Source organism: Typha latifolia, chromosome 6 (assembly GCF_019914945.1).
Source record: "Typha latifolia isolate L0001 chromosome 6, TyphaL0001v2, whole genome shotgun sequence".
Lineage (NCBI taxonomy): Eukaryota > Viridiplantae > Streptophyta > Magnoliopsida > Poales > Typhaceae > Typha > Typha latifolia.
The window spans coordinates 12,767,426-12,793,176 of record NC_133091.1 but is presented as its reverse complement, the minus strand read 5'-3'; the positions used below and the strand labels follow the sequence as shown (position 1 = coordinate 12,793,176).

Below are 25,751 nucleotides of genomic sequence, written 5' to 3'. Positions count from 1 at the left end.
TTATAGAAGTATTAGCTCTCCTTTTCTGATATTAAAAAGTAAAAAAAAAAATTTCTATAATTGATTATTCCACGACCTAACAATGCGGTAGTCTAAGTCTAGTATGTGTTGATGACATCTAATGTAGCCAAAGGATAACACCAGTTATTTATTAATCACGTTTTGCTTCAACACAACCGAGCATGGTTAAAATATATTGGAGCATAGACGAGCATTGCCATAATGCGCTGCCCTAGATATCAGCTTAAGTTACCCAGCAGTCCCAGAAAGTACAAGAGACAAATGATAAATAACAATCTCGACCTGCAGGCTATGATGCATTAAAGACAACTGCAACTTGCAGATACAATCAGGAAAACAGATGAGAGCACAAAATATATGTATTCTAACACTTAAAAAGATATAAAGATGGGAAACCTACCACAAGACTAGCGAGATGTCAAATTACATCAACTTTTACGATCCACTTAAAATATACTGTATTCTCTCAGCTGCTGTTTCCTTCAACACCCTATAAGAGAGCAGAAAAGCTGTAAAAGGATTTAAAGGTTTCAAAGTAAAACCTGACGAGGACGATCACAGCGTTGCCAGTTCACTCGTCCACATAAAACAGGAGTTCCTCTACTTGATATACTGAGACATCCACTTAAAGCCATCACCATAGCCCATCTTGCGAACAATGCTGCACATGAAGACCTCCAAGGGCCGAACATTGGAGTCTGCTAGGTTAACCTTGCCCTTGCCTGTTGTGAAGTTGCTCAGGCCAAGATGATAGCGCAGCTCCTCTTCAGATGCAGCATATGGGATGTCGATCTTATTACCCAGTATGAGAAAAGGGACATTTGCAAGAGACTCATCTGAGAGGAGGGCGTCCAGCTCCTTCTTTGACTCTGCAAACCTCTCCTTATCAAAGGCATCCACAAGATAAACCACCGCATCGACCTGGCAGCATAACAAAGCATCATAACAGGAGGCTTTAAGCAGTTGGGGGAAACATTGTCATATCCAGTTTTCTTAAAAATTTCAGTTTATACACAGCGCCCAATAGTTGACTAGGTAAATCTAACGACACTACAAATGCCAAAAGGGCTCATTAACATAGCATGTTCTTGCAAACATAAGTCAATGTTATATTGCTATGTGATAAGCAATATAAGAACAACAACTAATTCTCCTGGACAACTAAGACAATTAAAGAAATGCAACTTGGTTTCTTAATTATTCGATACTTAATATTTAGTACTCCTCTGCTCCTTTAAGAAATGTTGGGCACAACTCTACCAGTAGAAGTATGTATGAGTTGTCTAAATGTCCTGAAAGCATGAGAGCACGGACTTTATGTAACTGAAGCAGAACTCCCATATACCTGAAGATTACGAGTAGGTAAAGAATGCTATAATGCATCATTAGAGAAAAGAGTTTAGAGAAAGTGCGGATGATCCTCACTTTACGGGGACAAACTTTTCCCCCCCAGCGAGACCAACAGCAAATGAGTCATTTTGCGATTGGAGTACTTTCCCTCTTGGCCCATTAAAGTTATGTCTGATTTGTTTCTTTGCATGATTACAAAAATCGAAGAAGGAACACATATTATAAAATTTCTTTCAAGATTATCTTTAACAAGTCTTATTTGGCAACACCAAAATGAGAATGCCATTATATAGAAGATCAAAGGCTTGTAGCAGGAGTTGAGATTTTTTATAATATTGTAGAAGACACAAGTGTAATATTTCTAAGAAAAAGATGTAAAAGAAAATGAAGTTGATCAAGATGCTACAAAGAAGGCGATCCATTACTTGAAAGACATTTTGAAGTTCAAATTTGAAGATATGCAACTATATCACTATTTAAAAAGACAGATGAAAGAATTAAAAATTTGACTCAAGAAAATAATAAGCTCAAAGAGCCCACTGATGTGGATTTAAAAATAGTGAATTAAGAGAAGAAAGGATGCTAGAAAAGTTGGTTTATTATTCAAGGGGAAGTAAAGGGTATTAAGTGGTATAACATACTAGTTAAAGTCCATTGGAAGTCCAAATGTCTATTAAATGTCAAGAGTCATAGGTTGTGTTATAATAGTACTCCTAAAAATCATGGATTGTAAGTCGAAAAGTTACCATAACATTTAGATAAAGGCAAGTAAACATGCATTTGAATGTAAGTAAGCAAGCTGAGTTTTGTAGTGGTACTTATTTTGGAGTCCAAATGGAAGCCCTCTAGGAGCTCAGCATGGCTTCTAGAGCTATACATTTCCATATCCCTATCTCCCCTTCTTATATGTTATTCAGTATTATTTTGCTTTTATGCTTCTGTTGCTTCCAAAACCACAAAATTTCAACTTTCTTACCTCTTAAACCTAAATGCATGCTTACATGGCTTTATATAGAGTATAGAAGTTATAGTGACTCTTTGATTACAAAACTATAACCTTTGTTCTAATAAGTTTGTAATACAACCTATGGGTTTAGATTCTCATTTTCTCTTGACATTTAAGACCCTTGGGTTCCTACAACTCATGATTCTTGATCTCTTCCATGATGTTTAGATTTCAAATAGACTTTGACTCCCAATAGGATGTCATATCACTTAATGTCCTTGAATTTCAATAAACAGATATCATTTAATGTCCTTGATTTTCAATAAATAATGGATTATATATATTTGAACAACACCACACCCCCACCGCCCCCCGCCCCCCCAATTCACTATTTTCTTAAAAACTTGCCTCAACACTTCTTAGTAATCTTCTCTTGAAGTTTATTCCCTTTCTTAAGTCAATTCTTTCATCGTTTTCTGATTCTTCTCAAAGACACAGCGAGATACTTGTATATCGTCATGATTGATGCCTTCAATTTGAGATTCAAAGTGCTTTTCAGATATTAAATCCACTTCCTTGCAGCATCTTTTCCAGCCTCCATTTTTCTTCTGCATATTTTGCTCCAAATATCAATTGTCTTTTTCAGCATTACAAAAAATCTCAACACCTGCTCCTGCCCTCAGGTCTCAATGTTTGCTTTTCTATCCACCGACACTCCCATTTGATGTTGTCAAATGAAACTTGCACCTAGTTTCTTCAAGATACTCTTGAAGGAAACTTTAATATTAAGGATCCCTTTGCACGATGCTACAAAGAGACAAATCCAGACCATTATTACTCTTTGCGATGGTTGTCCTTTATTACCGTGTGAAAAGGATTGGCCACACTTCTCTATTGGGTATCTATTGCAATTCTCACTCTTTGGAGGAACACCTAGCTTTCCTATTTACTTAACTTTTTAGGCTTTTCTTCAAATAAACTTTGCTAGCTTCTCTCTTCTACCTCCCTCTTTTTGGCCTGTTAGAGAAGCACCTTCTAGTTTTTCAACATCAATTAGCCTTTTTCTAACTCTCCTTTCATCTTGAATAGCATATTAGCTATCAAGTACTCATTTTTAATGAGAAAATGACACCTTTTAATAAAAATTTCATCCTTTTGACCATAGAAGATATTTCACAACACAACTCCATAAACTTGAAATAGATATAGCTTAATAGCTATCATTCATCAAAAATTTCAACTTGACAGGAACATACCAATTAGTGATAAGTTTGATTCATGCATTTTGAAACAATTGTGCTTGAAAGGGGGAAGGTTTAGTTAGATTGATGAAAGAATGTTGGCACACAAACAAGCTAAAAAACTACTACATAAGATGGGACTAGAAAGTAGAGATATGTCAAGACATGAAGTACCAAGGGAAACATAGGAATGTAATTTTAATCCGCAATAAATTATAAGGAGAAGATCTTAGACATGGTTACGTAATTCCATCATGAGTTAAAGATTACGAAATCATTTGGCTCCACTAAACAAAACCCCTTCACCAAATGATATATCCAGAGAAAATGGACAAAGTGAAAATGAATTATTAAGTAACATAATATGTTACTATTATCATATATCACACACAGAATGACACAGCAAATAAGAAAAATACATATTATGAAAATGAGAAAAACTGGTTGTTCTGCTTCACAAAGGGAAAACACGAACAAAAAGGAAAGCAATGAAAACGTATGCTGACACATTGAGATGGCTGACAATGTCATATCTGGACTAAGGACATTCATAATAATGTAACTGTGAAGGGCGTATTCAATTCTGTTCACAAAACTCTCCAGCAGGAGGATCAATGGAAGTTATATGTCAGAGTATTGGTCAATATATACCCAATAATGCTACATCATAGAGTTAGAAAATCAATAAATTTGATCCCAGAAATCTTTCAACTTTCAATGACCTATCCTAAAATAGGAACAGCAGAGGTTGCAGCTCTCAAGGCTAATATTCCATAATATTTAAAACTTTCCTCTATCAGAAGCTAAATATCAAATTTCCAAAATCTTCTTCCAAGAGAATATATAAGACCCAACATAGTTCATCCACATTCCTGACAGTTGAATTCCATTTCTATGATCTCATAATTCAAGTATTACTAATTTTACAAAGGGACATTTAAAAATACAAATCAAGAACAAACATTACGAGAGGAATCAAATAGACCTGATAGCACCAAAATGGACCACAGATATCAAACCTTAGCGTAGTAATCCTTCCAGACACGCCGAGCGATCTGATGCCCTCCAAGATCAAACGCCTTAAACTTGATCTTCCCAATGCTCAGCTCCTCCGACGTCGGATACTGCGTCGGCTGGTGCTGCACCAATCTCTACTCATCGAGACCAAGAAAACGATCAGACAATCAAGAATCACCTCAAATTAACAAAATCGAATGATATAAATCTACAAATCGTGGATCAAGAAACCTCATCCTTAAGCATGTGGAGCAGGGTCGTCTTCCCGGCATTATCTAGCCCTAGGAACAAGATCTTGGCCTCCTTCTGCCACAGCCCCAGCGAGGCGAGAACGCCGTAGAACCAATCTACGAGGAACATCGCCGCCGGCGAGATCGGTTAGCCGGGATCTCCGCAAGAAACGCAACGGATGAGATCGGATCCGGCGAATGGGGGGGGAATCTCCGATCCCGATCTGGTAGCCGGAGATCGAATCAAACCCTAGACTGAAGAGGAGAGCGCGGAGATCACGAAGTGGGAGAGAAGCGGAACCCTAAGAGAGAGAGAGATTTGTACGGCCACGGATGCGGCGGGGAAGGTGGAGGAATTACGTGTCCATCGTTTGCCTACTTTTGGGGCAACTTGTAGCGAGGTGAATCTTGGCTGACGCGGCTTTCCTACGGGAGAAGTTGCAGGAATTTACTACAATTTACGATCACACCCTCTACATATTATCTATTATATGCTGCCTCTTATTTAGGCTTTAGGAAGTTTTGCACTTCACACATATTCCTATATTTTTTTTATTATTTGCAGATCTAACAATAGGTTTTATCAAACATTTGTATATAATATTTTAAATTATTATTTGGGAATCTATTTTAATTTCTTGAGACTTTATTCTTAATAAGCATCTATATTAATTGGGGTAAAGGAAGAATACTACACTGCAATCAGATGGAATAATTATTTCAACTGCGTTGAGTTCAAACTCAGCTTTACATGCATCATCAGAAAATGAGAATAAACAGAGTGTCCTCACATGTCCCTCAGAATATAATTAATTATTAGCCAAAGTTTGGCACAAATATGAAACAGGGGAAGTGGTTTTAATATGCTCATTCCACTGGGCGTTTCACAATTAGAACCGGACACTTGGCATTCCGGGCGCAGTAATCACTCACACTCCCAAGAAGAGCCCTGAGAAAATAATCACGAGATTGAAAATTAAAAATTTAAATTTAGGAAGAACCACACAGAAACCTTTCATGATAGATATATCATAGATTTAATTTTCTTATTAACAAATCTATATATATTATAGAAGACTAATTCCTTTATTTAGCTTATATATATATATATATATATATAAGAAAATTGATAGTGATCTCGATTACCTCTTAATAAAACCATAACCATGGCTTCCCATGACTAAGATGTCAGCTCCCATCTTTTCTACCATCTCACATATAACATCTCTGGCATCTCCAACAGCAACCTTCACCTCTACTTTGATCTGATCCAATTGCCAGAAATTATTTAATTTGCTACTCGATATTAAACTTCGCTTGTGTAAAACGCACTGCAGTAATATTCTTTGCTTACATTGCTAAACTCTTTGCAGATTTTGTGAGCTTTCTCTGTGACAGAATCAGCAAGGTCTCTGCTGTACTTGTCAATGGAAGCAGTCACCTCTTCAGAGAACAAATACCCTGAAATGAAATCAATACCCGGATAAGAAATAGGATAATGAAAACAAAAAAGTAATGCATTTGGGTTTAATGTAACACTAAATTAACTAGGCTTTTTTAATTTTACCTGTCTCTGGAGGTTGCAAATTAGGTACGAAATCCGTTTCTGTACCAAATAAATGATGTTTCCTCCCATTTTCTGGATAAGATTTGAGTTATTTTAGTCTCGCATTAGCTTAAAAGTTTAATCATTCCACTAGACATTGAGAAACAAACTGCTGCATCATCGAAATGGCAGTTCATTTCTTTTCTTCTTTGCAATGCTTTCAGCTCCATCAAAATTTTTATCAACATCACTCTGAGTCTATACTAACATTATTATTCCGTTAAAAGTTTTTTAAGTTTTTTGAGTTAAGTTTGCACAACTTATGGCGAGGATTTGACCCTCCGAGCACGCTCAATTAGTTTATGAGTAAAGACTAAAGATGAATCATATTGAAATGAGATAGAGAATAACAATTAAGAAACATGTGGCGGCAGGATAAGTGGGTCGTACCAGCTCCGTCCAACGCGGAGTATACGGGAGGCGGGGGCCTCGCATAGACTAGGATAAGAGTATCCGAAGCAGCGCCTCCGTTCCCAGTGGAGGAGAGGACGTTCGCAAGGCACCACCGAAGTGCATGGATGCTCTCCTCGCTCTCGTCCACCGCCACCATGATCCTCCTCTCCTCCAAAGCCGCCACGTCAGCCATCTCTTTCTCTCTCTCTCTCTCTCTGTTTTCTCCAAAGTTCGCGATACACGAGTCGGTTCTCGCTGCTCTGTTTATAGTAGTAAGTCGGCGGTGGCTCGCGGTTTCGAGCTCCGCTGGATTTTTTGGTCACTATTCAGGTCGTGGTTTTGGTGCTTTGGATTGGGATTAGGTGTTTGGAGTAATGTAGCGAACGGTGGGATGCACGAAGTGGAGGGACACGTGGGAGATATATGTTGGTAAAAGAAGATGAGGAGGAGTTTCGTCGCAGGCTGGAGGGGAATAGATGGGATCTGAAATGGATAAGGACTGGAATAAAGTTGGGATAAAGCCATGAGCTCATGATGTTTCCAATACCTATGGCGCCGCATGTAGCCTAAAAGGGGAGGGTTTAGTCATGTTTGTGTTGGTTTTGTGTTCGAAAAAAATTTCAAGTCAAACTTTATCTTAGATTCCTAAGATACAAGATCCAAAGACTAGTATCCACTTTGCAAATTTGACATTCAATATAACTATTAAACCAAGCTTGATATGATCAATTATAATTCAATTAAACTCTATCTAACTAAGCCCAAAATTAGGCATTATTTGAAATAGGACTTAATTATGATTATGATTATGATTACTAAGCGGCAAGTGAGTTTGAGGTTGGTATAACTTGAAATGAGGCACTACCGGTAGCAACACGAATGAAGTTTGACTATATCATAATGTGACATTTTTGAGCTCCGTTTTTAGGATTTTATAACGCGAACTCTCCTTTTTTTTTATAATATTTATTTAATATTCTGAGTTAACTTAAACTAACTATAATCAAACTAAATGATACCAAAAAGAGAATAATATACTATATAATTTATAATATTTCTAAATTACTCTTATACTTATCTCTAATTTTATTCATAATTTGAACATCCATACTTGCTGCTTTTTTTCAAACCATAAAGAACATCACCTAAATGCCAAGCCAATCTTAGAGTTTCTAAACTCAAAGCTATGAAAATCTTAGAGTTTCCTAAACGCCAAGCCAATTTTATTGCTTGTGACCTCAAAGATGGGAAGTGAGATAAAGAAAATTTGGAGAAAGATGGAGAAAAAAAGGGTTTGAGCTGGAGAGAGGGAGAAAAATAGATAAAGTTGGGGGAAGCTTCTAAAGCTTATGTAGTCGAGATTTTGGGGGATTCTTGTGGGTTGTGGGTTTTGATATAATTTTGTGAATAGAATTTAGTTATAGATAAAAATATTTAGATTTTATCGGGTTGGGGTTTAGTTTAGGGAAGAAGAATTTTGTGAGGATTTAGATTATGTCAAAAAAATTTAAGAGTATAGTAATCTTTGAACTAGAGTCACATAAACTATATAACATAGTTAATGTCAGTTAGCTAAAGTAACGTTAGGGTGTTAAATGAACATTATAGAAAAAAATGAGGGATTGCGTTATAAAATTTCCAAAGATGGGGTGTGAATTACAAAATAGGCAAAATGTAGGGTGTGATTTGTAAAAATATCAAAATATAATAATAAAGTGTTGCTTTGTTAGCTTAATGTCTCGTTTAGTTAGTGCATAAGTCTTAAATATGAATAAAAAATTTATGCATATTTTGGAATATTAGGAATATTTTGGTGTCTTCCTAGTCGATGGTAGATGGGTCATACTCATAGGTGTTGCATCAACTCATAGTCGATGGTAGGCCTTTTGTGCCATTTTGGGCTTATTGGATTTTGTTTGCCTCCAAGTTTGCTGCTCTTTTTATTTTTCTTAGCCTCTGCAGGTTGTCTATATCCATGGTGATTATTGGTATTTGCATCAACGGTCTGATCTTTGTTGCATTTATATCTCGATATTCGAAGGGTTGTGCGTGTCTAAATTTGCAATGTCGAATAGTGGTGCTAGATTTCTGCCCCTTTGCACCTAAGGTGCAATTTATGCCTTTTATAGTATCCTCTATATATCGTAGTTATTTTCAAGTTATGAGGTTTGTTCATGAACCGTTGGGTATCAACTATCAACCCTATATCAATTTTATTAATAAATTTTTCTTTTAACAAAATCAAGTGAGATAAGCTATATCTCACCCTAGCCTACTCCACTAAAATCAAAAGGTAGTTAATTTAAGTATTTTAAAATTTATTTGTAGTATTCTAACAAAATATTTCTTGATTGATACCCAAATGAATGGTTAGATTTAGTTAATCCAAGATGCCATATCAAAATTATAGGGAAAATGTGAGGCCAGTTATAAAATACTCGAAAATAGGGCGTTAATTGGAAAAGATGATAATATAGGGTTTTATTTAAAAAATTTCAACGAAGACCTAAGATATTTACGGACCGGGCCGAACAACCCCGAACCCAAGACCTAAGCTTAGCTTTAGGGAGTTTGGGTCCGAGTCGGAACGGCCTGAAATCAAACCTCAGTAAAAAATATCGGCTCAGATAAATTGGGTCTCTCACGTGATCGATCCAACGGTCAAATTTTAGCAGGCTTAGACTTCTCGTTAAAGGCGAGCATCACGAAAGCAACCTTAAAAGATTAGGTGACTCCTAGCATATCTGTTATTCCAAGACATCATCAGCTGGGTGTAGTCGTGCAAACGATAAATAACCAAACGGTCTCCCCCTATTCCCTTTAAAAGAGAGGAAAAGAAAGACCACTTTGAGCAAAATAATATGGTAAATGTTTGTCGGCAACTGTGTCAAATTAGTGTGAGTTTACACTGGCATGCAAATGAACGAGTTACTGATTAATATATAACAGTTCTTATGTACCGAGCTAGTAATTTAATATTTAAGTCGATTATTTATTTGCATGGGACCGTCTGGAAGGTTTTAATATATATCCCTGTTCGAAAATAAATGCCCACAATAGCTAGTCTTTTATATATATATATATTGGCAGCTTGCTCGAGTCGTGAACTCAGTGCCACAGACACCATGGACATAGCTATTCTAAGAGAAATGCTCCTCTATGTCATCCTCTACTTCCTCCTCCACCTCCTCATGCGCCGTCTCCTCCCTTCCAAGCGCCGCCCTCTGCCACCCGGCCCGCGTGGCTTTCCGGTCATAGGCGCGATACCGCTGCTCGGCAACGCGCCGCACGTCGCCTTGTCGCGCATGGCCAAGCAGTACGGCCCAGTCATGTATCTAAAACTGGGACAAAAAAGAGTAGTAGTAGCTTCCACCCCGGCCGCCGCCCGGACTTTCCTTAAAACTCTAGACCTCAACTTCTCCAACCGCCCGGTCGGCATCGCCCCGACCCTCCTCGCCTACGGCGCGCAGGACCTAGTCTTCGTCGACTACGGTCCGCGGTGGAGCCTCCTGCGTAAAACCTGCAGCTTAGGAATGCTCGGTCCGAAGGCGCTCGAGGGCTGGACCGGCGTTCGGCGGGCTGAGTTGGGACTCATGTTGCAGTCTCTGTTAAAGTTGAGCAGAGCAAGCAACGAGGTGGAGCTCAGGGAGATGTTGTTCTGTGCAATGGCCAACATGATAGGGCAAGTTATACTAAAGCGACGGGTGTTCGAGGCGCGGGGGTCGGAGTCGAGCGAGTTTAAGAAGATGGTAGTGGAGCTGATGACGTTAGCCGGGCTCGTCAACGTCGGAGACTATTTGCCGGCTGTGGCGTGGATGGATCTACAGGGTCTGGGGAGGAGGATGCGGGGGTTGCATAAGAGGTTTGATGAGCTGCTGAGTAGGATGTTCGCGGAGCACAAGGCGTCGGTCGGGGAACGGCGGGAGGAAGGGACGGATCTCTTGGATATGATCATGGGTGGGCAGGAAGGTGACGGTGGGGAGAAGCTCTCAGATGATAATATTAAGGCTCTTTTACTGGTTAGTAGTAACTAATTTGGACTTGCTAAATAAGGAAGTGATGATATATATCTATATATGTCTACCAAATTAGTTGGTACCATCTCTAGATTTTGTTTGTTTGTTTGTTTGTTTGCAGAACTTATTTTCAGCAGGAACAGACACATCATCCAGCACAATAGAATGGGCCATTGCGGAGCTTCTTCTGAACCCAACCATCCTCAAACGAGCTCAATCCGAGATGGACCAGGTCATCGGCCGGAGCCGCCGGCTGGAAGAATCCGACATACCAAACCTCCCCTACCTGAAAGCCATATGCAAAGAAGCATTCCGGAAGCACCCTTCTACTCCTCTCAACCTCCCAAGAATCTGCACCAAAGCTTGTGAGGCCAATGGCTACAGCATACCTAAGGACACCATTCTCCTCGTCAACATATGGGCTATTGGCAGGGACCCAGACGTGTGGAAGGACCCACATGAGTTCAATCCTGATAGGTTCATGACTGCCGAGGGCACAAAGATAGACCCAAAGGGGAACCACTTTGAGCTGATCCCGTTTGGGGCTGGGAGAAGGATGTGTGCAGGGGCACGTATGGGTGTTGTGCTTGTGCAATATATCTTGGGAACTTTGATTCATTCCTTCGACTGGGAGATGCCAAAAGGGGTGGAGCCCAACATGGATGAGGATTTTGGGATTGCTCTTCAGAAGTCTGTGCCAGTCTCGGCCATGGTTAGCCCGAGGTTAGAACCTAATGCCTATGTTTGAAATTACCTTATTAATTGCACCATCGTACTATGAACCTTTTAAGTTATTTATCATGTTCAAAATTAAGGAAAGTTGTTGACTCCTGGCTACAGGAGTTAATGTAAGTTGTTCTCTTTTCAATAAAGAATAAATTAGTACAATTTAGAAGTTGTCTCATTTACAAGTAACATGCAACCAAAGAGATTGTTTTTATTAAAAAAAAAACAAAGAGATCACTGTGTGTAAAACACAGACAAACAAACAAGCAAACAATATAAGTTCAGCATAGTACAATAGTTATATTATAAAAATAATTAGAGAAAAATTACTGTCAATATATAGCACTTAAGTTGTATAAATTAATATAACATTAATTTGGTATTAGCTGTCAAATTTTTTTTGATTAATTGATTGAGCCAGAATTTAAAGTTTCAAACTTTACGTTCGTAATTTAATATTCACAAATTACAAATCCTACAATCCTTTTTTCATCTTCAGAGTAATCGGCCTGTTGCGCCCGCCTATATATATATATATATAAGTAATTTAAAAGATGTAAATATTAATGTGATATGTAAATAACTTATGTTTATGAGTTGCATGGAATTTGGTTTGAATTTTTAGTATTTGACGAGTTTGCCTGATTCTTTAGGTTGAGTTTAATATAAGTTTCACCGAGTCGAATCGATTTTCTATCGAGTCAAATCAACTCAATGGCCGAAAGGGGTGGAGCTCTAACATGGATGACGAGTTCTGCCAACTTGGCGTTCAATAAATAAGGACGAATCACAGCCGCAGAGTCTGATCCAGATTCTAGGATACCAAAACATTTTAGTCCCACATCGGCCAGTGGTGTTTACGCCCAGGAGTGAAGTTCTATTTAAGATGGGTAGGTCTCAACTTATAGATTCACGCAGCTGCGTGGTGAGCACAAAGCGAACTATTCTTTCGCCTTTTACTAAAGAATACCGTGTGCTCGCCACTCAAAGCAGCATACGCCTATTTTTGGAGGGATCCCATTTGATAGAATGGGGCCCAACAAATTTAAAATTCGAAATATTATTTCTATTTGCCGGTTCCTTGGCCTTGCGTTTAGTAGGCATCTCGTAGCATGAGAGTGCATAACGTTTATACTCCTAATAAATTAATTAATAGTAAAATAATATGAAATTAGGAAGTTGAAAAAAAGATACTCTCAAAGAACTTATAGTCAGCTCTGAACCGCAAATTCCGCCCTCATCGACTGCTGTTAGAACTAAGTGGAAGATGAACTTGTCTTTGCGGAGAAGGGTGTTAAATATTTTCAATTACTTGAGGAAATGACCACTGAGGTTGATGAACTTCCAGAAAACGTCAAAAGAATGCATCAAAATTTTCATTAAAAACAACCAAGTATCACTGCCCTTAAGCTTGTTTTCTTCCAAGCACAGGAAAGAAAAACTACTGTGGATAACAAATTTATGGCAATAAAGTTACAAGTCCAGAACTTTTGCTTAAAAGCTCAGTACATGTGGTGGACATCTGGAGCAAAAGAAAGAAGAATTAAGACATCTCCAGACCTGTAAGGATGAACTCTCTACTGCATGCTCAAAGGCTCGCCGCTCTGAATCTGAGTTGAGAAAAGAAGTTAGTAATCTTGAACTGAAACTCCATAATGCAGAAGAAGCTAGGAAGAAGGAGACTGAAAGAGTTTTATTTGCATTTGATAATTTGGAGGAGCGACCTAAGGTGCCCTCGCCCTCACCATTCGGCAAGACTCAAGCGCGAGATCCGGCAAGAGGTCCGATGCAATAGCTGTCGTCACTGTGCTGAAGTTAGGATCCGACGCGTCACCGACTCAACCATAGCCCCCGCCGGCCCCACCCCTCCACGCTGCCTGATTTGGGGGAGCGGGTTGGGCTTCTGGGTGAAGTCTAGGCTGATGGTGGGGTGCAGGCCTGAGGCCGACAAGGTGGAGATGGTCGACGCGTACTGTAAGGGGTTGAGAAAGCCCGTAGCCGCGGGATTCACCAGTGAATTCCTGCAGGGGCTTGTGGTGGAGCCGGAGAGGAGCATGGTGGCCGCGGAGGATGTGGTGTTGGCCATGGCGATGGCCGCCGGCTTCCGGGGGAGAAGTCGATGGTGAGCGGGGAAGGAGATGATTAAAGATGGTAATAAGGAAAATTAAAGGGTATTAAGTTATTTTAGAATTAATTATGTCTGACATAACTTTGTAACTTGAAAAACTTTAGAAGGCCTCCATAAAAATTAGATATAATTCGAGGGTGTCTACGTAATTAACCTAAGAACATGCCTTTCTGAAATGTTGGGTCATGGGCTTCAATCCTTCCCTTTTGGTGGTAGGAACAAGATGGGCTTTCAATGCCTAGATCATTTGATCTCTGAGCTCTCACTCATAGATAGTGCGCGATAAAGTGGGGCATGAGACAGAGCAGGGTGAGTTCCATCAAACTCTCTCATCCGAAGATCTATACAGATAAATGGATCAGTCAAATTCAGATGAGTAAGACATAATGCCTGGGTAAATCAAGAGCAGATTAAGTAAAACTCTCACTATTTCTGAAAACAAAGGCTGAAAAGAGCAAAATATGAGATATTCACAGGCTAAATAGAATATCATACAACATAAGAAGATCAATAATATCATAATTTTCCCGAAATTACAATTAGGGGAGGCAACAAACTTACTAAGAGGGTGAAGGGCAGATAAGAGTAAACTCCACCTATCAGAAAAGCCGGCTTCCAGTCTGATTAGGAACTGTTCTCTTCACCCTCTTTTTCATTCTCTCAGCCCAACCATGGAATACATTTGAAACATCAAATTTTCCTGAAAAATTCATCTTCTGGGCCAATTCATACAGCACATCAGGCTTCCCTGCCCTAGAGAAATCTGCTGCAAACTTATTATAGTCCATTTGTGGAGCTTTCATTCCTTTGCTTATCATCTCCTCTATGTATTTATATGCCTCCTCCGGTCTTCCATGCCGTATATGCCCGCCAATGAACACAGTATAAGAATTGACGTCCGGGCAAATTCCCTTCTTAGCCATCTCCTCCCAAACGGCACATCCCATTTCATAATTCTTCCCATGGAAGTAAGACTTCATCATCATATTGTAAGTGTGAATAGTGGGCTCGAATCCATTCTTGATCATTCTCTTGTAAATCTTTGCGGCATCATCTGGCATGTTCCGATTGGTCATAAGCTTGATCAGAGCATTGTATGTTCTGCCATCTGGTGGGCACCCTTTATCGGTCATCTCCCTCAACAAGCCGGAAACTTTATCCATTTGTCGAGCATTTCCGAACCCCACGATCAAGCAAGTGTATGTTGCAGCATCCGGCGCACACCCGGCTTGCACCATTTCCTCGAAACACTTGACTGCTAAGTCCATCTTCCCAGCCTTGCAGAGATCCTGAATCAAGATAGTGTAGGTCCAAACATTCGGCTCTGGGCCTTTAGCCTTCATGAGCTCAAAGAGCTTGATCGCCTCGGGCCTCCGGTGCCCTCGAATCAGTCCTTCGAGCATCGTGTTGTGGGAGACGACATCTGGCTTAAATCCCTCATCCATCATCTCATTCCACACCCTTCCGGCCTCCACCAGATTCTTGAGCTTACACCACCCGAGGAGCAGCACCGTATAGGTGCGCAAATCTGGCGAATACTGATCCCTCATTTTGTCAAACAGCTTCTGGGCTTCCTTCCCAAGCTTCGCCTTCGCCAAAGCTTCGATCAAGCAATTAAAAGTCTCCAATCCGGCGTCAAAATTGTACCTTTTCATCATCTGAAAGACCCCCATGGATTTCTTCATCTCCCGAGCAGAGGCAAACGCTTTGATGGCAATCTTGAAGGCATCCGTCGATAAAAATCCCTCCTTTCCCATTTCCTCCAGCAATGCCACCATGGTTTCGAACTGCCGCGTCTTTCCGAGAACTCCAAGCATCTTGTTGTAAGTGTAAGAATCATGGGAAAAATCCGATCCCTTCCCGGCCCAGCGGAAGAACCGGTAAGCCGGCTTGTGAGCATGGCGGAATCGCTCGAGCACGTCGATTACCAGCGAGTGGCTGAGCTCGACGTTGGACTCGTCGAGCACCGCCTCCATGTTTCGATCTGAGGCGAAGAGCTCCTCGATTACCTTGCAGACCCGATCCACCTCCTTTGCATCGGATCCCGCAGCCGATGGCGTTGATTCCTCTTCTTGTTCGCCCGCATCGGTGTCCGATTCAGAACCGGAGGTGGAGAAGGGTTTAGGTTTCAGGAGTGACATTTGTTCTTGTAGAAGAGGTGGCCGAGAGAGGCCCCGAAGGGCCCATGGCAGAAGATACGGAATTTGACGGCGAGGACGATGGAGGAGACGATGAGGACCAAGATGAGGAGGACCAGACAAGGGCAGAGGAGGACCATGCAACTGCTGTTCATCTCTGCTTCCGGATCGGGATCCTGCTTCTCGTGGCCGTCGGATTGGATCTGGAGCGCTCGGGTCGAGTGGTGATGGGGCGACTCGGCCATTGAGGTGGAAGGTGGTGGAGATGCGGAGGTGGAGGAGGGATTCGGGTTTCCTTAGGAGGAGAGCCATGAGATCGCCATTAATGGAGGTGGAGATAGAGATAAGGGTTAGGGTTTATGGAAGAAGAGAGCGCCGTCATGGCAAGTGAGCCTAATCGGGTCGGAGTCGGATCCGATAGGGTGATGATATACGGATATCCGAGTAAAACGTGCTTAAATACATTTCTCTTCTACTTCGGCATAAAATCACCTTGACTGCTTTACCTCGTCATTTACATTTTATATAACATTGCCACCTTTTACTTATTACTTATAACTAATATAAAACTAATGACATGGTTAATGGAGAGATCCAACGGTAATATGAACTAAAAAAAATACTTCACTTGATCCTTTTAATTAGGAGGTTATTATGTATTAAAAATAAAAGTTTAGAAAGTCATTATCAGAGGTGAAAAGAAAATCATCACTATCATTAAGAAATAATAAAAAAATAAATAATAACATATTGTTTGGTTTGAATCTAAACCCTCTAACGTGATTAATTGGCTTCATTTCTTAGTCATAATTTAAAATTTAAAATAACTAACTAAGAAAAAAAAATGTTTGACTGTGAAATAGATTAAGAGTGTAATTATTATTTTGATATGATATAAATTAGTAAAAAATATATTTGTTTGGAAGAGAAATAGGTGTATAAGAAATTAATAGATGAAAATGCTTATTAACTTTAATAATATTAAAAAATTAATTAGTTAAAATTAAAAATTTATTTAAAAAATTATATATTTTTATAATAAAAAGACTTTTATTGCATGCTTATGCGCTTGTAAGTCAGCAAAGGCTATTGGGCATGTATGCCTTTGTCAGTTATTATTATTGCTAAATTATAGCTTTTAGTTAAAAAGGAGTTCTTTTTGTATGTATAACATTCTAAAATATCTTATTTACATATATATAATTTAATAGAACATACAAAAATAAAATTCTTTGGATGCGTGTACATGCAAAAAAAAAACTCATTAAATAGTTGCCCACTTCATTTCTGGGAACATTTTTTTTAAAATTATTTAACTATATCGCTCACTAGTTTAAATTTTATTTAAACTCAAATTTAATAACATAGAGAATTAGTGTCTAATCATATTTATCGCATTTAATTCTAAAAAATGAGAAATTAACATGGCCTGTAAACTTCCGCAAGTTAATATAATTTTAAATTATCCAATACAAGGATGAATGCCATTTGCTTTCACATATTATGATGTTGAAATTGGTTATGAAAAATCGATCATGAGTTACTATAACTATTTAATTACGATTCTAATTCTTGGAAAAGTATTGAATTATTTGCCTTTAATATATATATATATATATTATCAACAATTATATAGTATTCTTAGTTTGATTGAGATTAATGAATGCCATTATTTATCTAGATTTGGCTCCTTATACGCTGATGAAACCATTGACCTCCTATGAGAGCTATTATTCTATAACCAATCTCTTATGGTCGTTCCACTTATTATTCTATTGTCTTAACCAAAGAATTGCTGTCATTTTCTAGCAATTGTGTTGAGTGCCAGTAACAAAACGAAAGCAAAAGTCTAACAAAATTCTATAGCTAGCTGAGAAGACTTGACTCTAAACTTTATATGTTATTATTATTATTTTCCTAGGGTTCTAATACTCTCTGCTTCAAGTTATATCCTTTTTAACTACACCATATGGTTTAAAAGAATACTAAAGTTTATTAAAAAGAATATTAAAATTTTATATTTTTCCTTTTATATATGGATATCTATTATTAGCTATTTTACTTTTAATATTCTGAAATACCATAACATTAATTAGTTAGTTGCCGTACAAATGAGTTAAATTTATTATAGATGCAAAATGATCTTGCTACATTCGAGCTACGTTTCTATGATCAAAGTAAATGATAAAAAAACAGATTTTTAAGGTCAAACAATGAATAATCTAGTTATTTTAATTTATTATTTTAAAAGTAATAGAATATTTACTACGTCGCTTTTAGATTAAAATTAACACAGAATATTTTTATAGAGTTAAAATAATTTATATATATCTTAGCATGAATAATAATAATATTAAAATGTTTAATATTTTTGATATATTACTAGTCTTTTTTAACCACCGAGGGTGTATTGGAATTATTAAAAAATTTAATATATTAATGAGCCTGAAGGCTAGATATAGGCTGGACAAAGGGTCAACCCTCCCTTGATATATAGGTACTTAGGCTTCACCAAATTTTTAGCTAATATAGTAAGCGGACTAATCTAGACTTCAAGTCTTGTGCATCGTCGAACAATTGCTCCGAACCAAACGCCGCCGAAACCTGGTCTAAATCATTGCACTGCGGAGCTGCACTACCGAGTCATCAACCGAGTCAAGCCATTGAGACAAGCTACGAAACCACTAAACAATTTTCTCCATGATATTATTTAGGGTTAAAGTCGAGATAAACAATTTTTCTAGAGTTGGTCTGTAAAAAAAAGAGGAAAAAAGAAGAAGCTAATCTTGATGCAGAGAAGTATAGGTGTTTTTCATTAAATATCTGTATAAATGTTCAGAAAAAAATCTTATTCTTCAATACCAGCATAGAAAACCCCGTCAAATATCTTCCAAAGAATTCATATTTCTCTTCTAAGAATCTCAATTCCATGGTGCACTCCTCTGGCATTCCGATGATTATCCAATCAGTCGCCAGTCCACGCTATGTGACCACAGTATTTATCATCACTATTATTATTTTTCCTGACAAACAGATCCATAAGCAAATACTTTCATTAAATTAGACACTAATAAATTAACTAGAACTTGATATAAAGAAGTAAATAAGATGAAGATTATTGGACACAAATCTCACACCTAACTTTATTAAAAAAAATAAAAAATACTACGAAGTAAAACAACATATCAAACCCAAAATAATTAAGAAAATACAGCTATGTACTTCAATTCTTAGCTTATTTGCATGTCACTGCTCCACCACCTACTTTCTTTTTCATATTTATATTTCTACTACTTCTCTACTTTTTATATATATATATATACTTATTGTACAAAAGCTATCATTCCATCTTTATTACTGAAATTTTACAAGATAGAGATATATTTCATATATCTATAATTATATAATCATTTCTTCAAAGTTTAAGATGGTAGTGTAACAATGGCTGACGCAGAATGGTGCTACCTACCTGTAATTTTCATTTCTTCAAACACGTTATACGCACGATTGACGAACCACCATACATCCTTCAACTCCCAGCTCCTCCCTCCACCGCCCTCACACCCGTCCCCGCAACGAAGATTAAAAGCTATGCCACGGCGGAGCGAGTCTTCCGAGAAGAAGACGACGCCGGCCAAGGTATTGATGCTGCTTCTACTCCGGATGCTTCGGAAGCGCCAATCGCTTATTGAGGTGATGCGGGTCGAGCCTGCAGACGAGGGGAGCGACGCGCCCGAGCACGGTGAGTCGTCCTGCTCCGCCGAGGGGCCCGACGAGGCGGAGGAGGTGTATGAGGAGGCCATCGTGGGATGCAGGACCCAAGTTGACACGCTCGCCGCACTGGTATTGAGTAGTTGGAGATTTTCTCCTTCTTTTTCTTTTTGATTTTATTTGGGTTTAAATGTTGTTTACTGGGAGAATCAGCGGGGAAGAGAGAAGAGAAAGCTCGGTTCCTTTTTGTTTGTTTCGACGAAGTTTATATACTACGTACGAATGGAGAGAGAGAATAAAGAGAGACTAGAAAATGAATTGGGATCTGTTGGTATTTGGCATACATTTGACCGTTTCTAGTCACGTCTCTTCAATCTTATGATCATTTGTATATGATTAAAAATCGTCTTATTTTCCCTTAATTAGCAAAGTTTTTCCAGGGTTTCATCACTTCCAGAGATAAAGACGACATATTGGTCAGCCTCAATGAAATGGACAAAAAGGCTAAAGCAAAGGAAATTACATGGAGACTAGACAAGGAGGATGTGTATATGAATATAGAAGCAGCTCTTGTTAACATGGTTGGTGAACCTGCAAAGAGGCTTCACATTGCAAGAAGTAGAAATGCTCTAGTTGTGACAGATCTCCTCTTGTGGTGCTTGGAATCCATTGAGAAAATTCTTGCCAGCATTAAAAAACTTCAGGTTTCTACTAGCTGTCACTTGTCTTCATTCCCTTTTTCTTTTATTATCCACAATTTTTTACCTGGCACTCCAGTTCTGTTTGTTTGTTTGTGGATTGTGAAATCCAACTGGTCATTGTGTTCTGAAATAGAAAGATGTAAATCAAGCATCTCTTTGTGCTAAATTTAGTACAGTAATATCTTTATAAAACTTCAATCGTAAAGTAGTTTGTTTCAGTTAACAACACCTGAAAGATTTAGTCATGATTTGAGGCATGAGAGATCTTCTGGAACATTGATTAGATGTAAAAGAAGACTTTGGAAGGCCATGTATGTTTTATAGTTTGCTCATCACAGTTTAGTCAGAGTCCAAGTTGATATTTTTGGATGAGTACTTTTGGAGTTTTCCACTCAAAGAGTTATTTTACGTTTTGAAATCCCTATTACTAGTGAAGAATCCTTGTAAGTTAGAAAACCTTCTTTGATAATTGATTGTTGAGAAGTTAATAATAACCATTGAAATAGCTTTGAGGTCTTTTTTGTTTACAACTAATTCTCTCGAAATCTATGGGAACCTGCACTACACGCACTACTGGTTACTTTCAAAAGGCACAACATTCCAATTATTCATTAGGGCCATTTGGTTTTATGTATTTCAAGATACAATATTTATAGTGTTAAATGAGAAAATTAATATAAACAAAACTCTTGTATCATCACTCTTTTCTTCCTATTAAGGGTTGACAGAATTTAGCATCTACTTAATTGAAACAGATATCGAGATGTTGCATGTGAACATTTTAGCCCTTCGAAAAGATATTTCATGTGATCCATAAACTAAAAAATAATTTTTATATTACACTTAATATATGTAGATGCTGTTTTTGCAAATACATGAAGCCAAACAACTCCATAATGATCTTGCTGATGTTGTTATGTTTTCCTGCAACTATTTTATTTTATCATCCGCATCTTATCTGTGACTTAATTCGAGAGTCTATGTTAGAGACTAAAGGAGATATTATTACTTTTACTTGCCTCATAATGTACAACAACAGAATGGTCTACTTTCTCATCATCATCATTTTGTGCTCAATATGATCATGATACATGTGGTCTCTAAACCTGCATCAGATACTTATATTTTTCAGGTACTGTTGGTCAATTTGGCTTCAAAGAATGAGGGTTTGATAATTCCTGGCTATATTCATCAACAGAGGGCACAACCTGTTTTGCTACAACACCATCTTTTATCATATGTTGAGCAGGTAAAATTTTGATATGTGCATCTTCCTCCTGCTTTCAGAAAGATCCAGTAACTGAACATTTTTCATTTGCTAAATGGAGAAAAGTACCATTTTGTTGGTTACTCTTAGTATGCATATATTGTGAGAAGAAGACCAATCTTTTTGCTTGAATTGTGGTTCCTGGTTGTCATTCAACCTAGGCAAAGTATAAACCGGAGATTGAGTTATTGATGATGAAGGTAAATCTATAATAACTCCATGAAAAGGTCCAATGTTTCAACCACTAAGAAGGACTTCAACTGCAGCGATCGTAGAAGAGTGAGGAGCTCATGCAGTGGCTAGTCAAAACACTTAAGCACCACCGGCGACCTGTTTCAATCCCCACTTGCCACCCTCGGGCATTATGTGTCTATAATGCAAAAACTAGCAAGAACCAGGTTACGCTGTCATTTCATAATTGACTTGGAAAAAAAACTATTCTCTTTCAAGGATGACTAGATGAACTCTGATATGTGGTAGTTGTGGTCTCGGATAGCAGAGAAATGAAAATACTCTAGTCATGACAGATCTGCTGTGCACTATAGCCACCTAGTGACTACTCACACAGAAGATGCATTATCTGAGTTCTGCATATCAAAATCTAAATAAGCCAGATGCAAAGGCATAAGTCTCGAGATTCCTGTGAGTGAGTTGGTTGGTGAAATGATACTTCACCCTGGCTAAAATTTAAGTTCCATCTAAATTTTGAGTTGGTCTTAGATGTAGGCATGCGTAAAGTTTTCTACGGAGGCACAGAAGTGGGAGCAGATCAAACTCTTGCATGGTCACTTGCATTGAAAGTTCTTGTTTCTGGCGCATGTGATCTGTAATTCAACAAAGCAAATATTACCTGAACTTTTTCTCTGAGGAATAGCAAGATAAAACTTGGTTTGGTCATTTAACAAATCTGGAGATGCATGCACCATTATCCTGCCTGAGGTTATATCCAAATAGCAGCATGTGAAGAATATCTTGGATGAATATACTGATATAAAGACCGAATGATTGTTTTTTATTATTATTATACTTTTCAATAAAAGATGTGCTTTTTAAAGTTGTATCTTGACAACTTCTCTTCCTTTTAAATGAACTGAACATTATGATTTAATCCTTGAAGTTTGCTGCTTATGCGACAAACATTCTTCAGCTGACAGAAAGTTAGATCACAAAAGAAAGATAAAAGTTTTGTTTGCTTCCTTGAGAAGAAAAAGTGATTGTATATCTGTTTTATTTCACTTGGACTAATTAACATGCTGATGTCTGCAGCTTGAGCGTGATGCTGGTCGGCTGACTGGTTGCAAGAACCGAATGAATTTCTGCCCATTAATTCCTTGTGCTTTGGCTGGCAAGGGCCTTCCCGCTGATGGGCTGTCGACTGCAGAGAATTCAGATTTTAAGTACACTATGAGGTATATGTTCGTAGATTTCTATCATTTCGTTTAACTGTTGTCCCCCTGTTTAACTTGGTGAATGCAACTAGTTGTTTCTTTGCCTATACTTTGATATTTAAAGAAATTTCATCTACTTTGTTGGATAAAAGCCGCCTGCTTTCCAAATGAAAGTAGCACTTATGTTTTACTTGCAGCCAGTATTTTTCTTGCATTGCTTGTGCCCATGTTTGCATTTTTAGATATAAAATTTAGCTAAAGAAAAAGTCATCAAATGAAAAGGAAGAAAGATAGGAGATTATTCTTTTGAAATTGCTTGATAGGCATCTTATGTTACAGTGTGAAAACGATAATCTAATCTAGTCTTTAGAATGGATTAGCATCCAGTCGTCAAAAAAGTTGTGAGAGTAATTTCTCATGCGTCATCAACAATGATATTGAGGAAACTATATCCACAACCAGAACTCCACTTTAGAAGTTGTCTTTCATCTCAACACCTATTTTTTATTGCACAATATATGGCCTGCTAGATGATTAATTCTCATGGCAGATTTGCAAGAACATTATTTTAACAGTATTTCATATGTTGTGTCCACTATATTATCCGTGGTGTATTAGTGACGAGAACACAGTAAGAGCTCAAGAATGTAAGGAAAGAATCCCTTAAGATTGAGGATTCAAATGATTTGTCTTGGTAATTTTTTATTCTAGTATCATATTTTTTTCCTTCTTTTGGCTGAAAACTTTCAGTGTTATGTAGTACTACTGCAGTACCAGATCATGATTTTGTAATGGAGTTGCTATCCGCCAATTCCACTACCGCGAATCATCTCAAAAAGCTCTGTGAAGACTGGATTCTGTGGGCATCAGAGGAATTTGGATTCTTGAATCCAAGTGATTCTGTATCAAGTGGAAGCAGCAATGCACAGCAGAAGAAACATCCAGATCCCCTGAAGCTTGTTTGTGGAAATTCTGCTAGAGTTGTTGGATATCTTGTTTCTCATCTAGTCTTGTATTATGGACTTCCACAAGGCTACAATCGCGATCTACCAGTACAATTTTGATTACGAGTCAATTCCCTATCTTTTATCCTCTCCTGGCTTAGAAAATTATATCAAAATCTTTGACACATGACTGTTGAACAGGAAGATGAGAAGCCTCTTGTTGAAAGTGTTCAAACTATATCAGAAATGCTCACAGCATCAACTGAATTTGCAGAGAGTATATCATTCAATCGTGAAAGGATACAAGGTGCTCTAGAGGATGGGCATCTTGATGCCACAACCCTTGCAGTTTATCTTCTGAAGAAGGTAAAATATATTATTGCTTTGTCTCAAGAGTTTGACATATCGCATGGTTAGTAATGAGAGGTCATGCTTGCAAAATAAACCTAGACAGTAAAATGTTAGTAGTTTGTGATACTGCATATAAGTTCAGAATGCTGCTGAAAAATTCTCAGCGTGTCAACTTAGATAGAAGATTATGAGATCGAAAGTCAATACATTGTAACCTGTACGATTGAATTTGCGGATATTAGTCTTCCACTTCAAACGCAGATTGCTTAACAAACATCTCGCTCATGAATATTAATGTTTATAAACTTTATAGTTGTTCCTTTACTGCTTGCCAGTTAACACTTTCGGTTGCCCTTGCCTTCCTTTTCAGGGTGTTCCTTTCAGATTTTCTCACGAAATTGTTGGAAGATCCGTTGCATTGTGCATAGAGAAGAAGTGCCAATTGTCAGGCCTTACTCTCGATGAATTGCAGAGCATAAATCCTGTGTTCGAGGAGGATGTTTACAATTACCTAGGAGTTGAAAACTCTGTCAAGAAGTTAAGCTCATATGGTTCAACCTGTCCAGAATGTGTTGCTAAACAACTTACATTCTGGGTTTCAAGACTTGGCATTAGTTGAATGATATATCTTTTCCTATGGCACCATAACAGGCTTTGATCCTGGCAAGTGTTGTCATGACCATTGGACAAGAAGTTAATCTTGACAGTTCTTTTTTTTTTCTTTTTATATTAAAATTGCATGGAATTAACCCAAATATGATAGCACTTTGATAATTCATCGATTTGTTATCATGAGAGCCATAGAGATGTTAATTTATGGCTCAAAACTTTCATGCACTGTTCAAGTTATAGGGTTCATGATCATGAGGATGAAATAAATGGCATTCCTTTCCTCTTTTTTTTCAACTTGAAATCTCTGGCTTGATCTAGACCCATGCAGAAGCTGAGGCTCCTAAAAGGGTCACTCTTGAAGGTCAGTGATCATTGTCAACTCAACATCATCATCGAATTTGATTGACAAGTCCTCATCCATATTCTTCAACACAAACGGGATTTCCCCAGAGGATTGGGATATATTTCTATAGATATTTTTCCTTTTGGGTGGATGTGAAATAGATTACTCTTGGACTTAATAATAAAAGCTATCTATTTCACTATAACGATCAATAAAACACCAAATTGATCAATACTTTATTTAAAAAGAGAAAATACTAATAAATCTAACATCTTATTCCTATATATAAGACGCTGATTTGATCAGCGCTTTATATGAAGCAAAAAAAGAAAAAGAAAAAGACTGACTTAACTAAATATATTAGCATTTAATTTAAACATTTTCAAATAAATTATTAATAAGTTGAATGTTTTACGTATTTAATAAAATTAACATTTTATTTCATTAATTTATAAATATAAATGCTAAACTCGTTTGTTGTTCTATCTAAAAATAAATATTGATATAATATTTATAATAAAATAGACTCCTTTTGAAATTAAATTTGAATTATAAAATAATTGAGGCATAAATAGTTTGGTAAAAAACTATTACTTATATTTTCACACTACTCTTTTTGAGA

At 37.8% G+C, this 25,751-nt stretch overlaps 5 protein-coding genes and 1 non-coding gene across 8 annotated transcripts; 3 read left to right on the top strand and 3 right to left on the bottom strand.

Moving 5' to 3' along the window:
* Positions 1-286: 286 nt before the first annotated feature.
* LOC140790269 (small COPII coat GTPase SAR1A-like) lies at positions 287-5,198 on the bottom strand. The gene is made up of 3 exons (XM_073140261.1): positions 4,807-5,198; positions 4,578-4,709; positions 287-942 (listed from the first exon to the last, which is right to left on the bottom strand). Exons 1-3 carry the CDS (start codon positions 4,933-4,935, stop codon positions 622-624), a joined length of 582 nt encoding a protein of 193 aa, XP_072996362.1. The 5' UTR covers positions 4,936-5,198; the 3' UTR covers positions 287-621.
* Positions 5,199-5,497: 299 nt separating this feature from the next.
* Positions 5,498-7,115, bottom strand: LOC140790964 (universal stress protein PHOS32). 2 transcript variants are annotated; one of them, XM_073141287.1, is made up of 5 exons: positions 6,802-7,115; positions 6,373-6,444; positions 6,160-6,266; positions 5,952-6,070; positions 5,498-5,754 (listed from the first exon to the last, which is right to left on the bottom strand). In XM_073141287.1, exons 1-5 carry the CDS (start codon positions 6,995-6,997, stop codon positions 5,673-5,675), a joined length of 576 nt encoding a protein of 191 aa, XP_072997388.1. In that variant the 5' UTR covers positions 6,998-7,115; the 3' UTR covers positions 5,498-5,672. The 2 variants fall into 2 exon arrangements, with proteins under 2 accessions (XP_072997388.1, XP_072997389.1); XM_073141288.1 differs by lacking the exon at positions 6,373-6,444.
* A 2,779-nt stretch (positions 7,116-9,894) lies between these two features.
* Positions 9,895-11,708, top strand: LOC140791426 (flavonoid 3',5'-hydroxylase 1-like). Its single transcript, XM_073141991.1, has 2 exons — positions 9,895-10,823; positions 10,942-11,708. Exons 1-2 carry the CDS (start codon positions 9,930-9,932, stop codon positions 11,566-11,568), a joined length of 1,521 nt encoding a protein of 506 aa, XP_072998092.1. The 5' UTR covers positions 9,895-9,929; the 3' UTR covers positions 11,569-11,708.
* Positions 11,709-12,462: 754 nt separating this feature from the next.
* LOC140791599 (U5 spliceosomal RNA) lies at positions 12,463-12,580 on the top strand. Its single transcript, XR_012109607.1, has one exon. It is a non-coding gene; the product is annotated as a U5 spliceosomal RNA (small nuclear RNA).
* A 320-nt stretch (positions 12,581-12,900) lies between these two features.
* On the bottom strand, positions 12,901-16,294 carry LOC140791425 (uncharacterized). 2 transcript variants are annotated; one of them, XR_012109570.1, is made up of 3 exons: positions 14,236-16,294; positions 13,292-14,015; positions 12,901-13,156 (listed from the first exon to the last, which is right to left on the bottom strand). XR_012109570.1 is itself a non-coding variant. In XM_073141990.1 (2 exons), exon 1 carries the CDS (start codon positions 16,122-16,124, stop codon positions 14,274-14,276), a length of 1,851 nt encoding a protein of 616 aa, XP_072998091.1. In that variant the 5' UTR covers positions 16,125-16,294; the 3' UTR covers positions 12,901-13,156; positions 14,236-14,273. The 2 variants fall into 2 exon arrangements, 1 of the variants encoding a protein (XP_072998091.1); XM_073141990.1 differs by lacking the exon at positions 13,292-14,015.
* Positions 16,295-19,251: 2,957 nt separating this feature from the next.
* LOC140790918 (argininosuccinate lyase, chloroplastic-like) lies at positions 19,252-25,080 on the top strand. The gene is made up of 7 exons (XM_073141235.1): positions 19,252-19,655; positions 19,964-20,227; positions 21,357-21,473; positions 22,758-22,900; positions 23,640-23,931; positions 24,025-24,189; positions 24,545-25,080. Exons 1-7 carry the CDS (start codon positions 19,254-19,256, stop codon positions 24,791-24,793), a joined length of 1,632 nt encoding a protein of 543 aa, XP_072997336.1. The 5' UTR covers positions 19,252-19,253; the 3' UTR covers positions 24,794-25,080.
* Positions 25,081-25,751: the final 671 nt, after the last annotated feature.